This window comes from Lissotriton vulgaris, chromosome 5 (assembly GCF_964263255.1).
Source record: "Lissotriton vulgaris chromosome 5, aLisVul1.2, whole genome shotgun sequence".
Lineage (NCBI taxonomy): Eukaryota > Metazoa > Chordata > Amphibia > Caudata > Salamandridae > Lissotriton > Lissotriton vulgaris.
The window spans coordinates 1,846,515,314-1,846,534,152 of record NC_141693.1 but is presented as its reverse complement, the minus strand read 5'-3'; the positions used below and the strand labels follow the sequence as shown (position 1 = coordinate 1,846,534,152).

Genomic DNA, 18,839 nt, shown 5'->3' with positions numbered 1-18,839 from the left:
ATTGGAAAGATCGGCACCCGGTTTCTTAATTAGAGGGACTAGAGTGGCATTTTTAAATGAGTTGGGGACTATTCCTCGTAATAGGGAAGTGTTCAAAAGGTGGAGTATGCCTTGAGGGAGTGTAGCGTAAACTTCCTTCAATATATGCGGAGGGCAGGGATCATTGGGGAACCAGATTTTACACGGTTCATCAATTCCAGCAATTTGGGTGGATCGATGGGAGGGATATCCTGGAGTATGTATGGGTTTCTGCTAATGTCCGAGTTGGCTACCATGACATGGTTAGTTTGAATACTATCTTTTATGGTGTCGATCTTCTCCTTATAGAAATCATTGAGCCGTTTACACATCATTTGGGATGGTGGTTGAGAGGGAGAGGTTCTGGAATCGTTACACAGATCGTTTACGACTCTGAAGATTTCCCTCGATTTGTTTTGAGCGTTAGAGATTTTTTCTGAGAAAAAGGCTGCTTTGGCAGATAAGATAGCGCTCTTGTAATTTCTACGAGCTGTCGTATATGATGATCTATCTTTGTCGTGGTAGCCGTGCCTCCATTTCCTCTCTAGTTGGCGGAGTTCTAATTTTTGTTTTTTTAAGTCGGCAGAGAACCACCTGTGGGCGTCCATGCGGCGGGCGCGGGAAAATCTGGTTAAGGGAACATGTTCGTTACATGCAGAAAGAAGCCACTCAGTGTGTGCTTTATCCATCGAGTTGATATCAGGGGCCGGGGTAGGGATGGAGTTAGTCAGGGTGGATAGGAAATCTTGGAAGTTTAAAGATCTCCATTTCCTGGCTAACCCTCCCGAGGGCGCATGATTTTTAGGGTTGCCCTGAGAGGTGATGGAAAATTTCAATAGATGGTGGTCAGACCATATGCATGGTGAGGCCGTGGGGCTGGAGGTAGGAATATTATGAGACCAAATGTGGTCTAAGATATGTCCTTTTTCATGGGTGGGGATCAAGACGTGGGGAATGGCCATCAATGATGCAGAGTACCAGCTTCCAGAACTTTTTCGTCAGGTGGTGGTGGTGGGGGGGCTCAACGTGTAAAAAGGTTTAGACGGGGGGCTCGGCAACCAAAAGTTTGAAGACCTCTGGTCAAGGGGAACAGCGTTTACAACGCAACTTTTACCACGCAGTACCTTTACCACGCAACTTTTACAACGCAAGTCGTTACAACAACTTGTGCTGGGGGGCGCTGTAGGATAGGGAATAGTTAAATTTACTATCCAAAACCTTCCCAACTATCCACGGGGACTGGAGTTGGAATAGTAAATTAAACTATTCACTATCCAGCGCCCCCCAACGCAAGTAGTTGTAATGACTTGCGTTGTAAAACCTGTGTGGTAAAGGCATGTGTTGTAAAAGCATGCGTAGTAAGGAATATGCTACTTACCAGTATGCATCTGTTCTTGGCATAGAGGGCTGCAGAGTGGTACATTATGAATAGATCGACATCTGGTGTTGGGCTCGGATGATTGCACTTGTTTTTCTCTTGGAGAAGTCTTTTGTAGTCACGAGGCAGGTGACTCCTCCCTTGGGTAATAGTGCGCATGGGCATCGACTCCATCCTTAGATTGTTTTGCCATAGTAGGGTTAGATGGAGTTTAATGATAGAATACAGAAAGAGATGCCCATGTAAGTGTATCTAAATAACATAATGTTGGAACAGACACAGGTTTCCGGGGAGGCAGGGAGGGCATGTACCACTCTGCAGCCCTCTATGCCAAGAACAGATGCATACTGGTAAGAAGCGTATTACTTTCGAGGCATATGGGCTGCAGATGGTACATTATGAATAGATTACACAGCAGTTACCTCCCTAGCGGTGGTCACCAGTGTCTGTTGCAACAGTCTGAAATAAAGCTGTTAATACAGCCTGGCCCACATTTGCTTGTTGTCTTGACTGCACGTCAACACAGTAGTGTTTCGTGAAGGTATGCGGTGTAGACCAAGTTGCTGCTTTGCATATGTCATCTAGGGGAATGTTCCCTAAGAATGCCATAGATGCCCCTAGTTTGCGTGTAGAATGAGCTCTAGGGGGAACAGTTAGTGTTCTTTTTGCCTTTATGTAACATATCTGTATACATTTAACAATCCACCTGGCAATACCTGCTTTAGATATAGGGTTGCCTTTATGTGTTGGGGAAAACGCTACAAATAGTGGTTTAGTTTTTCTGAAAGTTTGTGTTCTTTCTATGTAATATAATATTGCCCTTTTGACATCTAGTGTATGTAGGGCCCTCTCTGCTACCGTCTGTGGCTTTGGAAAAAAGACTGGTTGTTCCACTGGCTGATTGATGTGGGATGCTGAAATTACTTTAGGCAAGAACTTTGGGTTTGTTCTAAGAACCACCTTATTCTGGTGTAACTGTAGAAATGGTTCTTGTATTTTTAATGCCTGTAACTCACTCACTCTCCTGAGGGAGGTAATGGCTATAAGGAAGGCTACCTTCCATATAAGAAATTGTATTTCACACCTATGCATAGGTTCAAAAGGTGGCCCCATTAGTCTGGTGAGTACTATGTTGAGGTTCCAGACTGGAGAAGGTGGTAGTCTTGGTGGAATAACTCTTTTGAGACCTGCCATGAAAGCCTTAATTGCGGGTACCCTAAACAGGGATAGATGTTGCCTGTTTTGCAGGTATGCTGCTATAGCTGCAAGATGTACTCTAATGGAGGTGTAAGCAAGGTTACATTGCTGTAAGTGTAGTAAGTAGCAAATAATATTTTGTGTTGATGCGTCCAGAGGGTTGATGTTGTTACTGTTACAGTATACAGCAAACCTTTTCCACTTTGCTGCATAGCAGGCTCTGGTGGTGGGACGTCTTTCCATACAGTTTGGAGGTAAATTTAAGTATCCAAATTCTAAGACCTCAGGAGCCAGATCGCTAGGTTCAGTTGTTTGGGATCTGGGTGCATTATTTCTCCATGGTTCTGTGTAAGGTGCATGGGTGAGATTCTTAATTTTTGGTGTGGCACCTGTGAGAGTTGTAGGAGCGTGGTGAACCACGGATGTCGTGCCCACATGGGTGCTACCAGTATCATGGTCATTGAATGTTGTTGCAGTTTTCGAACCACTAATGGAATTAGTGGGAGAGGGGGAAAAGCGTATGCAAATTTGTTGGACCAATTTATCCATAATGCATTGCCCTGCGACACATGGTGTAGGTACCTGGATGCGAAACTTTGGCATTTTGCGTTCTGATGAGTGGCAAAGAGATCTATCTCCGGTTGTCCCCATCTTTGGAAGAATGGCTGCAGTATTTGGTTGTGCAGTTCCCATTCGTGTATTTGTTCTGATTCTCTGCTTAAGATGTCTGCCATTTGATTTTGAACTCCTGGAAGGTGTTCGGCTAACAGATAGATGTTTTGAGGAATGGCCCATCTCCAAATTTCCTGCGCTAGTCTGGATAGTTGGAGAGAGTGTGTCCCCTCCTGTTTTTGAATATAATACATTGCTGTCATGTTGTCTGTTCTGACCAGGACTGCTTTGTTGAGAATATGCATTTGAAAAGCTTTTAATGCTAGAAACACTGCTAGTGGTTTTAGATGATTTATGTGCAATCGTTTGTGCTGTACACTCCATCTCCCTTGTACAGTCTATCTCTCCATATGAGCTCCCCATCCGGTGAGCGATGCATCCGCTGTTAGTACCACTTGTGGAATTGGTTCTAGGAACGACCGCCCTTTGGAAATGTTTGTTGTATTCCACCACTTCAGAGAGCGATGCGTGCAGGTGTCTACCAACACCAGATCTGTAATCTGACCTTGAGCCTGATTCCACTGTGTTGCTAGACATTCTTGAAGCAGACGCATTTGTAGTCTTGCATATGGGATTAACAGTATGCAAGAGGACATCATCCCTAATAACTGCATGAACACTCGAGCCGCTAATGAGTGTTGCGGTTGAAATCTTTGAATTAGGGTGAGCATTGTCTGAATCCTGACTGGATTGGGGTATACTATGGCTTTTTCTGTATTTATAGTAGCCCCTAGATATTGTTGAACATTGTTTGGTTGCAGGTGGGATTTTGTGTAGTTCACCGTAAACCCTAGCTGGTGCAGCAGTTGAATTGTCTTTTGCGTGTTTTGAAGACATTCTCTTGTGACGTGGCGTTTATTAGCCAGTCGTCCAAGGAAGGGAAGACATGTATTTGCTGTCTTCTTAGGTGTGCTGCAACCACTGCTAGGCATTTTGTGAACACCCTTGGTGCTGTTTTGACTAGAAAACGGAAGGACCTTGAATTGATAATGTCGTCCTTCTATTACAAATCTGAGGTATTTTCTGTGAGCTTTGTGAATTGGGATATGAAAGTAGGCGTCTTTTAGATCCAGTGTAGAAAGAAAGTCCCCTTTCTTCAGTAAAGGAAGTACCTGTTGGAGCGTGATCATGTGGAAATGTTCCAAATTTATGTATGCATTGAGAGGTCTGAGGTCTAGTATAGGCCTTAGAGATCCGTCTTTTTTGGGAATTAGAAAGTATAGAGAGTATACTCCTGTTCCTTGTTGATGTTGTGGAACCTCCTCTATCGCATGCTTTTGTAGCAGCGATAGTACCTCCTGTTTTAATAATGTCAGATGATCTTGACTCATTGGACGCTGTCTGGGGGGGATGTTTGGTGGGGTAGCAGTGAGTTCTAGGCAATAACCATGTTGGATAATTTGTCTCACCCACCTGTCTGATGTGATGTTTTCCCAGACAGGTAGGAACTGTGATAGGCGTCCCCCGACCGGTGTTGCACGGTCTGGGGGGAGCTGCATGAAGTCACTGTTTTGGGGTAGGAGAGTTGTGGTTGTTGTTGTTTCCGCGACCTCTACCCTTGTTGTTGTTACCTCTGTAGCTGCCTCTAGAATTACCTTTAGGTGATGTTGGTGTAAAAGAGGTTAATTGCTGGGTTGTGCCTGTATTTTTTGATCCGCCTCTATAGGTGGACCTACGAAAGGAACCTCTCTGAGATGGCTGTTGCAATGCTCCCATTGACTTAGCCGTTTGTGTCCTTTTTCATTTTCTCTAATGCCTCATCTGTGCTTGAGCCGAAGAGTGCTTTCCCATCAAAAGGCTGGTTCAATAAAGAAGTTTGTACCTCCTGTTTGAACCCTGAGACCCTAAGCCATGCATGTCTTCTTAACATGATACTGGTGTTTATAGATCTTGCTGCAGTGTCTGCTGCGTCTAAGGCGCACTTAATGGAAGTGTTGGTTATTATCTTCCCTTCTTGTATCAGCTGCTCTGCCCTTTTTTGATGTTCCTTAGGGAGATGTGTAATGAGTTTCTCTAACTCATCATAATGAGCTCTATCATAGCGTGCAAGTAGCGCTTGAGTATTTGCTATGCGCCAGCTGTTTGCTGCTTGAGATGCTAGTCTCTTGCCAAAGGCATCTATTAACTTAGACTCCTTGTCAGGAGGAGGAGCTTCTCCTGTTGTTAGTAAGTTCGCCCTCTTACGAGCATTTGAGACTCCTAACGAGTCCAGAGGTATTTGGCCCTTAATAAATACTGGGTCTTTTGGGGCTGCCTAATACTTTTTGTCAATTCTTGGGTTTAACACCCTAGCCCTCACCGGATCTTTAAATATATCTGATGTGTGAGTGAGGAGACCCTTAAGCATTGGTAGGGTCCTGAAGATTTTTGTGCAGCCGGTAGTGTTTCTAAAAGGAAATCTTCTATCTGAGGTTCAGTATGTAAATCTACCTTGTGGTATTTTACTGCCCTATTAATCAATTGTGCAAAACCTGAATTATCATCAGGGGGAGAGAGTTTTGAGGGATACAGGTCAGGGTCATTATCATTATCTGTCACTGCATCATAATCTTCCCATGGGTCTGTGTCTTCTGAGATAGTATTGTTATCATCCCCAGGAAGGTCCCCATTCCCTGTGTCACTTTCTACATCTGTTTGAGGTGTAGATGGGCGTGGTGTAAAAGGTCGAGGGATAGCTGGCAGAGTATGAGGAAGAGGAGAAGAGGGTGTGTCCATAGGCTGTGGAGAAAGCGGAGGACTTGTATTTGTCCCCATTGTTCTCTTCTTAGGAGGAGGAGCTTTCCCCTCCAATGGTTGAGTCTTCTTCTTATTAGGTGATTTTGTCACCAACATGCCAGTTTGTGGATCAATGAACAAAGTCCTTTATTTTGGATCTGTCTCTTGCTCCTGTGTCGGTACCAAAGCCTTTGGATCCGATAGGTGCTTTTACTTCTGAGTCTCGGTGTTATGTGTTTTCGGCACCGAGAGTTTGCTCGAGTCCGATTTTTCGGTGTCGAGGGAGACTTCGGCGTCGTTCCGTTTCGACATGGAATGTTTCGACTTCGAGCTCTCTTTGGTATGGAGCTTCGGTGTCGATGTCGACCGTTTCTCGGATCCGACATAGTGGGTTGTCTGACCGGGCTCGAAGGCGGGGGCGACACCAATCGAGGTCGGTTTTTTAGCAAAGGGACGTCGTCACTCACGGTTTGATGAACGCCGACTTCTTCGACATCAGACTCGTCCGCTTCTGACCCCGACCCATCCTCATCTTCTTCCTCCTCGGAGTGTTCGACCTCGAACAGTTCTGGGATTGCATCTGACTCCATCCTCGACATCTCGTGTCTTCGGGCTCGACGGTTTCTAATCGTCGACTTGGAGGAGAAAATCGCACAGGCTTCACAATCCCTGGATTCGTGGTCAGGTGACAAACAGAGGTTGCACACCTCGTGTAGGTCCTTGTGTGGGAATTTAGCACCACACGTTGGACATTTCTTGAATGGAGTCCTTTCCATGGACTCCGGGCTGGACTACGTTGAAATAGGCCTCTCGGTCCCGTCGACGTAGAGTTATCTTCAGTGTTGACGTCGAAGCGCGTCGAAATGGGAATGAACTCGCGCTCGATAAACAATACCGTCGAATTGGAAAGGGAATATGCGCCGAAATATAACTTTTTCTCGAAGTCGATCCGGAGCGCTTCGATCCTCATCCGAACCCTATGGCGGAAAAAAACAATTTAATTATGGAGCCGATGCCAATGCGCACTATCACCCAAGGGAGGAGTCACCAGCCTCGTGACTACAAAACACTTCTCCAAGGGAAAAACAAGTGCAATCATCCCAGCCCAACACCAGATGGCGATCTATTATACTGTACCATCTGCAGCCCATATGCCTCGAACCGACATACATCCGGTGTCACACTAGTAGCTGTTTTTATTGTGGAGACACAAGAGGTGACTGGATGCAACCCTTTTCTTATTGGGATTCTCCTCAAAGGAAGGGACAGGAAGGCACTTGTTGCCTTTGCTGCCTTCACCCTCTTCTTATACTGTTCTGGGAGGTGTTACCTCAACTTCTCTTTTTGACACAGACCTTCTTGGAATTGGATCCTTTCCCTTGTGCCACTTCTATTTTGTAGGGATCCTCTTTATTGTTGCTTGTGCTTTGACTGTGCTATGGCCTTATCTAACCACCTCTGCTTATCTCTGGTATTCAAGGTCTTGGGCATTAACTCAGCACATCCGTCGCACCGCCCTGAGCCTCAGACCTTGTGACTGTCCTTCTGGGTACTTGTGGTGGCAATTTGGGCATAAGCTGATGGGGGGGGGGGGGGGGGGGGGGTAATCCTGCATTCTCAATACCTCTGGTTCCTCATATACTCATTCTCTGACCACTGTAATCAACGTACTTGCAGACAAAAATGCTGTTTTTCTTGGTGTCTTTCAGCTCCCTTAACACCTATTGCAAATTCTGTGTTTTCCTTCTGGTCTTTGTAGTTCTTTCAAAGTGTTCCCTCAATGCACTTGACTTGTTGCTTCCGGCTCCTGAGTACTCAGAAATTCTTCCAGACCCAATGGAGGTGGTGGGGATGGAGATGGTGACCACAAAAAAGCAGAACAGAAGGTAAGTGTCTTGTTCTTCTGATAAGAGACTTCCAGCCGCAGATTCCTCACCATTTGAACAGATACCAAAGTAGCACCATCCAGGAGGAAGGTCTGTGAACTGGCTAAAACAACAAAGTCCTGAAGGACTGAGTGAGCAAGTAGCTCATCTCAATGGACCTGGCTGTTCAGACAGTAGTGTTTTGTGAATGTATGGAGTGATGCCTACATAGCAACTTGTCAAATATACAGAACAGGAACGCTGCGTGCCAACGCAGTGGCAACAGCTTTGGCTCTGGTGGAATGGGCATGCAATCCTTCCGGATTCTACTTTTTTGCAAGTGAGTAACAGATTTTGATCCAACAAGACACAGTCCTCTATAGTACTGTCTTGCCTTCTTCCACCTGGTGAATCCAATAAAGAGTTGAACGTCCACACGGTTTTCTCTGCATACGATTGATGTGAAAACTGAGGGTGCTTTTTAGATCCAGCCGATGGAGTCTCTATTCCTCCTTAGAAGGATGAAGTGAAACCAAGAACACTGGTAGGGTAATGGTTTGCCTGATAGGAAAAGGAGTCACAACTTAGGAAAGAAAGGAGGCCGGGTTCTCAAAACTAGTTTGACTGGGTAGAACATGGTTTATTGCAGGTTGATGGGGAGAGCTTGCAGCTCGCTCACCCGATGCGCTGATGTTAAGGCGATGAGGAAAGCTGCCTTGAGGGACAGAAGCCTTAGAGGACAGCTATGGATAGGTTCATAGGGAATAAACATACGAAACTTAAGAACTAAATTCAGGTCCCTATATGAATGGAGAAGGAGGAAACATATGTTGTAAACCTTTCAAAAAACACTTCACTAGAGGTGATTGACACAAAAAAGGCTTAACTTGCAACCACAAAAAAGTAAAACGAGCCAACAATAACCCTTTAACTGTTCCCAAAGCAAAGTCTTGCTGTTCTAGGGACAATGAAAAAAAAACATTGGAAAGTTGGGGTCGAAGAGGGTCAATCTAACAGGTGACGTGCCAAGCCACAAACGTCCCAACAACAGGCATAGACAAATTTAGTTGAAGGATGTCTGGCTACCAAGATGACATCAAAAACCTCAGGGGGAAGGTGACAAGCAATCAACTGCTCCCATTTAATCCTAAGCTTGGAGGTGGAGCGTGCGCAAGATTAGGTGCAGGACCCTGCCTGTCTATAGGACAGGAGATTCTCCTGAAGGGGCAGCTAATCCAAGGACAAATGCACATGAACATGAGTCCTGGATACTATACGCCCAATCATGGGGCCACTAGAATAAATTGGGCCTGGTAGTTCCTGGCCTTTGGATGCATCATGGCACATTCTCTTTATAAAATATAACACCCTAGGCAATTCAATACTTTAAGCTCATGGAAAAATGACAGAAGAAAAAAGGAAAATACCAATTCTATTAAAAAAGATCATCAGTGACATAAATTTTATTAACAAACAAGGGAGTTAAGAACCATTAAAAAAGAAATTGATACTCAAATATTTTCAACCAATTTCACAAATTAGTTAAACAATAAATGCATCAATTCACAATACAGTTAAAAAAATAAACGTGGCAACAACATTTTTTTCCCCTTGAATTGCCTAGGTTGTTATATTTTATAAATTGTATTTCCCTGACCTAGGAATTATTGTATTCAGACATTCAGGGGGTCCTTGTTACTTATAAATATCAAGGCACATTCTCTGCAGGCGTGGGAGTTGTATTTTGGCCACAAGCAAACCTGATGTGGATCTGCCACACCCATTTGTCTGCAAAAGTCCCTACATGGTTTAAACCCTGTAGTTTTAGGGGGTGACTAGGGGTAGCTCTGGAAAAGATTGGATAGAAGATGGAAAAGGGAATCCAACTTTCCATCCATCAGGAAAATGCAAGTGGCTATACTAGAATCAAGTAGTTGTGTGATGTACTGCTAAGGGTAGCAAGCCTGATTTGGCTTTGTAATAAGCTCCAAAACCTCAACTGAATGTAGAGCCTGAAAGATTTCTCAACTTTGTTCACTGTTACGTAGTGATATCAGAGTCAAAGGGTGTCAGACTGCTGTACAAGAAAATCTTGTGTACTTTACATTAAACAAGGTTGATTTGGGTATTAGGAGTGCCATCAACTACAGAATAATATTGTACAATTAGCAATGGGAAAACATCATTATATGCATCTTTAACTGGTATTTAAAGCTACAGAGAAGCAATTACAGAAGGTATTCATGACCAGATTTGTCCTGGCACCTAGTGGTTATTTGAGGTATAAGAATGGAGTTACAAGCAAAGGACAGAGCAGATCTAATTTTGGATACATGCTCACCCCTTACACAGTATACGGAAAGCGAGTATGATGGGGGACTTGCAGCAAAGCCAAAAGCACTATATTGTTAGGCAGGGCCTCATCATAGGGAAAGGTTTGGGTGTAAGCTCAAGGGTTTAACAGGTTTTAGAGATTATAACCAAAGCCTGTGAGTTGAGGGACATGCAAGAAAGAGTAGGAAATTAACTTGCCATCTTAGCAAAGAATCGAATCAGCACAAGGCAACATAGTTAATAGTGAGTACATTAACAAAAAAATGTGCTTCCCGCTGCGTTGTACTGATCATTCCAAACCATACAGTTCTTCTGTCGATAACTACCTTCCATTCCTATGGCTATATGTCTTAGTGTGCGTTTTAACCCTCAGTCAAGATCTTCATATGAATGTAATGACTTAAGACTTACGTGCTGAGAGAGGATGGTAGCTGAAGTGTCAATGGTGCGCTGGACTGCCCCAGAGGAGACTGGGACTGAGAGAGGGCAGCTCCTGCTTGCATATCTCCGTTCAGCGCCCCCAGAATGCCATTCATTGAGACCTGGTGCTGGTTTCCTGCCAGACTTCCAAGTATGCTTCCTACTATGGGAATGGAGGAAAGGGTGTGGCTGGAAGTGGCCACACCTCCAATTCCAGTTCCAGATACTCTTGCCAGTCCATTGACAAGTTGTTGCTGCTGCTGAATCCCCAGGGCATGAGAGCCAGGTGTCTGCTGAGAAAGCGACACAGGAGGAGGGGTGCTGTGGAATGAGAGAGAGGAGCTACTTCTACTTGGGCAGCCAGAGGGTGGATCCTGGAAAGCAAAAACAAACAACATTAGAATGCAACAAAGGAAGACAACAGTTAACCTTAAAACCAGGATCACAGGGTAACTGGGAACAAGAACAGTAACCATATGAATTTACATTTAATTGTCAAGTGTTCGCAGTCATGAGCTTCTTATCTATACATCCATTTGGAATCGTAGGACAGAACTAGAAATCCCCCCAGGGTTTTAAATGGTGAGTATGAAATCACAAGTATGAAATCAAGTATGAAATCGAATGTTTAGTATTAAATCTGTTCTTATCGACAGAATACGAAGCAGAGAAACAAAATTGAGTCGCCTACAACCTAGTGGGCCGGCTAGCTGTAATCTGGCTGTACAAGCAAGGCAATGATAAAAGTAGGGCCTCTCAATGTTAAACACAGCAAGCCGCCTACAACCCCCTCAGGGCCGTCCGCATCTTAAAGGGGGCATAGTAACAGATTAGTAGTGCTGTGGGCGGGGAGTCATGCCAGTTAAGAAAACAAGAGGCCAAAGCAGCAGTATGGCGACCCACCGAGGCGGCAGGCTTTGTGTAGTATTCCATATTTAAACACTGAACAGAACAAAAAATAATGTGGAAACGATAAATAAATCAAAACATAACCCCATCCCTCCCCACCCCCTCTCCTCAGTGAGCAAAACAAAGGAAGGATATATGTCAGCCCATGTGCCCTGGATGCTACAATAGGTCCACCACGTCAGGGGGAGGAAGGGGACTAGTGATACACATTCTTATGGGATGATAGTGGTGTCATCCGCAGGGACATCTTAAGGATTTTGGGGGTCCGGGGGCCAAGCACATTTTGGGGGCCCCCATTAACATCAGTTTTCAATTTATGATCAATTTATGATCATGCCCTCTTTGGCCGAGTCACTGACAGCACACAGATACACTCGTCCATATTCCAAATGTGTTTACATCTAATATTTAGGGATAGTGATGTGTGTTTGCACTATTGTAACACAACAGCAGCTCACTAATATTATTGCAAATAACCTCTGTGACACCCTCCCATTTCTCATGTGCGAGGTCATGGTTTGATTCAAAAGAAAGTATTTTTATGGATGCTGTATGTTACAAACACATTTCTCTGAAAAAAATGTCTCCAAGACATACTCGCACATCGTTCACATTTAACCTGTTCCGTGCATTGGCCGACGCGAGCACTACCTTCTGGGTGCTGCGCACAACCGTTGGCCGAAGCAGCCCCACCCTCTCAGTAGAATGCCTGCATTCCGCCGTGGTAAACGGGTTAATGTACAACAAAAGAAAACAGTATAAGGATTTCTTACGGTCATTGGAGCAAGACTCTAAGGGGCCACTTGAAAGGCTGGGGCCCAGGGCCAGAGCCCACTTTGCCCATGCCTTAAAACGACTCTGGCCATCCAGAACTAATTTTAGGATGCATAGGTATTGTGGGCAGGTCAATGTTCGGAATTCAGTGGAAAGAATAGCTAAGAAAGGGGCCCAGGTGGTGGCGCACTAGCAGATGGCCGCTCTGTAGCGAGCTCCTGCCGTCCGGCGTCATTAATCCTATAAATTATCCTTTCATTGGCCGAACTGGTGAACTCTGTTATGTTATTCGAAATTTATCAAGCGCACGGTCACCCAGGGGTTTCATGGCGCTGAATGTGAGTAAGATGGTAAACAGATCCCTAACCCTGCGCTTGTTTGAATAACCAGGTCTTCAATGCGCCCCTGAATTCCGGTAGCTTAGTGCAGCTCCGGAGTGGTAGGGGAAAAGAGTTCCAGATCTTAGGGGCCAGATGAGCGAATCGGCATCCGCCCAGTCGTTTCTTTTTGAAAAGGGGCACAGTGAGGAGATACAAGTGGGCAGAGCGGAGATTACGGGTCGGTTCATATTTATATATCATATAGAATAGAATAGAAGCCATTTATAAAGCGCCTGGTTACTCAAAAACAGAGTGTCCCCACGCTGAATACTGCAAAGGAGCCTGGAGGAATGAATACAGGGAAAAATGGACAGGGGCAAGGGGAAGAGAGGGGGATCAGATGCGGGGGAAGAGGAAAGTTTTCAATTTTCCTCGAAATCTTGTTTCAGTAGGTTCCATCCGTATCTCGATGGGGAGTTCGTACCAGCCTTTGGCAGCCAGGTATCTGAACGAGGAGCCGCCCATCTTGGCTCTGGTTATCTTAGGAATTTTAAACATCATCGTACCAGAAGATCTAAGATTCCGGGTAGGGCGATGTATAGTAAGTAAACTATGCAGATAACCTGGGCCAGTTCCGAGGGCTATGCGGTGGGCGAAGCAAAGGGCCTTGAATTTAATTCGCTCCCTGATGGGGAGCCAATGGAGTCTGGTCAAGGCCATTCTCCCTGAGGCTCTTCGAGGTAACTTGAGCACAAGGCGCGCAGCAGCGTTTTGAGCACATTGGAGCTGGTGAGTGCTCTTCTTGCTCAGACCCAATAACAAGGCGTTCCCATAGTCCAGATGGGGGGTGACTAGGGCATGGACAATTGTCTTTCTTGAGTCTATGGGAAGGAGATCAAGTACCTTCCGAAGAACCCTCAGTATGCTGAAACATCTTGCTGTGATTTTGTTCACATGGGGTTTGTATGACAGGTTAGAATCCAACGTTATGCCCAAGTTCCGTACCGAAGCCACAGGGCAGGTAAGCTGCCCAGTTCCGCTGGCCACCACATGTGGGACCATGCGGAGGAGGATTTTCCCACCACCAGCAGCTCGGTTTTGTCGCCATTAAGGCGAAGGCAGTTATTGTTCATCCAAGCTGCCACGGAGGAGAGGCAGTTGGAGAAATTGGTGGCATCCTCTCTGTGGTCGGGCGTAAGTTTGAACATCAGTTGGGTGTCATCAGCTCGCATTTCTCAGAGAAGACTTGAAGGGGGGGCAGTGCAGCTGAAAGTTTCTGTTGGCCAGGAAAGACTCCAGCCACGCAAGGGCTGACCCCTTTACTCCCATTCCAGATAGCCGAGACAGCAGCGTTGAGTGCAGCACGGTATCAAAGGCTGCACTAAGATCTAATAGTACCAACGCTGCTGTCTCTCCCTCATCCACTATGCCCCTAAGACTCTCTGTGGAGAAAAGTAGGGCTGACTCAGTAGAGTATCCGGCTCTAACCCCAGATTGAGTTGGATGTAAGAGCGAGTGATCCTTCAGATAACTCATGAGCTGCATATTCACTACTTTCTCCACAATCTTGGCACAAAAAGGGAGGAGGGATATGGGGCGGAGATTCTGGAGTTGGGAGATGTGAATGTTGGCCTTTTTTTCAGGGGGATGACTTGGGCGATTTTCCAGGCATCTAATACCTTACATTCCTCAAAGGACAGGGATACAATTTGGTTGATATAATCAATAACCGTAGACTCCATGACTCCTCTGCAGCGAGTCGGTGGGCATACATCACTCGGGGAGCCAGATTGTATGCTGTTAACAATGCTGAGAAGTTCTTGTTTCTCCGGGGTGATGAAGCACGTAAGATCAGAGGTCCTCGTGTTGCTGTTGTTAACTTCTGTCGATTCGCTAGAACTAGATTCATCTTTTATGAAGGTGGCATGAATTTTGTCAATCTTGTTGACAAAAAAATCGGCAATGGAGTCACATAGCTCCTTCGAATATATGTCCTGAGCTTCCAATCTAGTAGGAATAGTAAGTTCTCTATAGATTGAAAACAATTCTTTAGTAGGATTATCAGCTGAGGCAATTCTATTTTTGAGATGGCAGCTTTTTTCCGATCTCACTAATTTGTGATATTTATGGAGTTCAGTCTTATAAAGCGTTTTATCCTCAGGTTTGTAATGCTTTCTCCAATTGCGCTCTAGCGTTTTACATCTGGCTTTGGCTAGTTTTAGTTTTTCAGAAAACCATGGAGCGGTTTTAGACTGCCTGACAGGGGGCTTAAATGTCCAGGGGGCTATCTCATCTAAGGCATTGGACAGCCAGTTTTCATAATTTTCGTAGGCTTCTTGGAGAGAGTTACTTCGCAGGGGAGGATTTCTTAGGAGAGCAAGTCTAAAGGTTTCTTGATCAAACTTCTTCCAGTTTCTTCGTTTAAGGGAAGGGGGCTTAGGAATTTTGTTATTTATGAGAGTATTATGTATCAAAAATGGAATAACAAAATGATCGGACCAAATTATTTTTATCGGAGGGAAGGCAGTGATGCCTTCCCAATTGGCGAAGATGGGGTCCAGGAGATGGCCATGTTGGTGGGATGGAGCAGTCGATTGTAAGTTCAATCCCAACGATGCCAGTGCCGTGGCCACCTCTTGTGCATCTTTGCACTCCCTATCCTCAAAATAAAGATTTAAGTCCCCTAAAATTATGAACTTTTTATAGCGTAGAGCTGGTTGCGTAATATACTCAAAAAGATTGCTTTCGAATTGACCAGCTGCTCCAGGAGGGCGATATATTAACAGGCCGTTAATGATGTTTCTCGGTCCATATTTGATGGTAAATTGGCCACTTTCACTGTGCAATATGTTAGCTTTTGTAAGGGTGCATTGCAACTCAGTTTTATGAATAATGGCTATCCCTCCCCCTCTTTGTTTGTGTCTGTCTAGATGCAATAGGCAGTAGCCAGGGGGGATGGCTTCTAGCGCTTCTGGGGCAGACTCCTCATCCAACGATGTCTCAAACCGGGTTAGTCAAAACACCCCTACATAGAGATGCGTAGGGACCAGCACCAACAGGGCGTTCTAGGAAAGGTCCACAGTCGGAAAAGGAGTAATTATTTTAGGAAAAGATTCTGCATATCAAGGGAACCATGAAACTAAACCATCCTCCCTCTCCCATCTAAAGGGAAGTATACATCAAACCAGACAAATAGGATCAGAACAGCCAGCACATCTTTTCACAATACAGTTCAAGTCCAAAATCACTCCCAGCCTAAAGTTACAAAGTAGGTGGGTCTTACTACTGTTCCATATCCGCATCCGCCATCGGGGGGTCTCGTGAATCTTCTGCATCTGTACCTTGTCTAGCCGATCTCTTCAAGTGTTTCAAAAAGTCCTCTACTTGCTGTGGCTTCGTAAAGAATCGCTGCTTTCCTTGATGAGTAAACCGCAGCCTTGCCGGGTATAGCAGCGCATAGTCGACTTGGTCTTTCCGCAGTTTAGCCTTGACTTACGGCATTCCTCCTGCACCATTGGAGTGAAGTCAGGATATATGGAAAATGTGACCCCATTATAGGCCATCTCTCGCCCGCTGCGTGCCGCCCTCAATGCCACATCCCGGTCTCTGTAGTTTAGGAGACGTGCTATTATAGGACGAGGAGTGTCCCCGGGTTTGGGCCGGGGCGCCAGCGAGCGATGTGGCCAATCTAGTGGCTAAATGCTTGGCCACTAGATTGGCCACCCCTCCTGCTTGCTGTTTAAAGACGTCCAGAACTGGTGAGGAAAGTGACTGTGCCGCAAACAGTAGGTATCAGTTTGTCATATGTGGGTTTCTTGGATGAGGCATATTTCTCCCCCTGAATTTCCAATAGGGATAAGACCACCCTCTGCTAAACTGGGATGTTAAGACCCCGGACGTTGAGACTCACTATTTTAAGAACCAGAAGGAAGGAAGGGGTTGGGTGAGCTCTGTGGGAGCACGCGCTGCCCCGAGGTGGAAAGAAGGCAGAGAGAAAGTGGTGGATGAAAATGGGCAGGTGTGTGTGGTTGCTATGTATGGAGCTGATAAAAGGACTCACTGTGGAGAGAACCAACCCTATCCTCCCCCCCCCCAAAAAAAACAAGAACAAAACAACATGCGTAGGCATTGCAAGACCGATCCTGGACCGGCCAGCTTCAGTATCCTAAAGGGAAAAACCGCAAAAGTGCAAGGAATGACACATGTCCGTTAAGGTAACACAGTTCGGGGGTGTGGTGACGATTCAGGTCCGTGAAGACAAAAGGGTGACGGCCCTCCGGCCTGTCCGAGTTGAGAATTCCATGCATGAGCTATGTAAGAGTGTCAGGCGGGGTATGAAATTTGCAGGGCTGCCGGCCAGTGAGGCTAGGACGTTTTCCCTCTCTTTTGCTCGTGCTGCTGCGTCCGGACCATGGGGAGGTGAAGAGGGCTTGCCCACGGTCTGCCAATGGTCTGGCCTGTTGTTACTGGAGGTTGATGCCTTTTGTGGACGGGGCGGGGCCATAGGAGGAAGACCTAAAAGGTTGGAGGCTTCTTCCTAAGATCTCAATTGGCGTAGTTTCCCTTCGAATTTAAAAATGATGCGGAAGGGGTGGCCCCACGCATAGGAGATGGGCCGAAATTCTCATTGTTTGAGCAGTGTAACCGCAGAAAGGTCCTGAGAAAGCAGTGAAGTTAGGCCGCGGAATTGTAGAGGTTTTGTGTCTCTGGGTTTACGTAGGATAAGTCCTTTTTGTTGGAAATTGTGAACACAAGCTAGGATATCTGGTGGTGACACGTTGTTGGCGCAGGCCAACCTGATGTACCCTATCGATTGGATCTCAGTTGTGTGTTCCGGGCCTAGGATATGTCGAAAAAGGGCTTGGACAAATTCACCAAAATCGCCTTCCTCCGCTCCTTGTCTCACTCCTCGGATGCGCACGTTGTTACGGCGTGAGCGGTTCTCTAAGTCCTCCGCCTGCCTCTGTAGTTCAATATGCTGCTCTTTGAGAATAAGAATTTCCTGTTGCATCATTTCTATTTCTTCGTCGCGCCTGTTTTCGTGCTCCTACAATGTCGCAATCCGGTCTCCTATTTCGGAGACATCGCGGCGGACCTCATGGAGATCCACTGCCAGTTGGTCTTTGAGTTCCTGGAGGTCCTCCTTGAGTGTTGAGAAGAGCGAGGTCATGAAGCCCTTCGTGGCTGGTGCGTCTGCACTGTCTGTCGCTACCGCCGTCATCTCCGTTCCCTGACTTGCAGTCTTGGCCTGTAGCATGTCATTTACAGAGCGATCCGTCCTAGGCCACGCAGCGCCATGGGGGCCTATATTCCGGCAGTCCCTGTGTGATGGGCCTCCGCTGCCAAGGAACGCCTGAGGCCGCGTAGATACTTGCGAAGTGGGTGGGGCGGGCGCCCAGGGCATGAGGATATTAGGTGCTCCGCTGGCGGATATAGGGACGCTCTCTGTTCCTGTAGGGGAACACGTAGGCCCTGCTTGCAGGCCTGTGTGGTGTGCGTTAAGGCGGGGACCGCTGGGGGTTTAGATGCACAGCGCTAGGGCCTACCACTCCACAGTGGAGACAACAACGCAAGCTATGGCAGGCTTACAGTCTGGCAGTGCAGGAAGTTCATAGTAATCCTCAGAGACGCAGGGGCGTGCTTCACTGCAGGCCTGCTCTCCTGTCACAGGAGCAGCAACGATCTCACGCTGCAGTCCCCCTGCTGCACACTCCGTGTCGAAGGTTAGTAGCTCCCTTTCATGCGTCCCCTGGAGTCCGGGGGTCTCTCCTGTGGCTGGTGCAATGCTGCTCCCACAGCAATCTGGCCCTATATACTATGCCGCTCCCAGGGACCGATCTCGCGTGGAGGGAGAACAGGCCCTGTAGAAGAGAGCCATCAAGGGGGCAAAGCAAGCACGGCTGGTGAGGGGTGGGCCCAGGGAAAGGCCCCACTAAAGGCAAGGCCCAGCTGGAGTGTCCGGCGCCCTTGCCTCCCCCGTTGGCATTGGTCCGCAGGCGCTGACCCCCGCCTCGACATATGCTCTCAGGCATCTTCAGTTGACAGCAGGGGGTGCAGCGGTAACCACGATCGCTGCTCAGCCCTCCCCCCGGGCCGCCTCCGCACCGATAATCAGCCGGGATCAGGTGAGTCACTGCAGGGATGCTGTGCTGCAGTTGCCTGGGCTTTGCAGGGCATTGTCGCTGTCTCGGCCTCCTCCCCAGGGCCTCTCTGCAGGCTGGGCCCACGTCGAGAGAG

General features: G+C 46.7%; 1 protein-coding gene across 5 annotated transcripts in view; it reads right to left on the bottom strand.

Annotated features, from left to right (window-relative positions):
* Window positions 1-18,839, bottom strand: part of MLLT6 (MLLT6, PHD finger containing) — a 733,108-nt gene that overhangs the window by 61,812 nt on the left and 652,457 nt on the right. For all 5 annotated transcript variants that reach the window (XM_086924319.1, XM_086924320.1, XM_086924316.1 and 2 more), the window contains one exon: window positions 10,591-10,973. In XM_086924319.1, coding sequence (XP_086780445.1) covers window positions 10,591-10,973 — 383 coding nt within the window. The remainder of the gene's footprint in view (window positions 1-10,590; window positions 10,974-18,839) is intronic.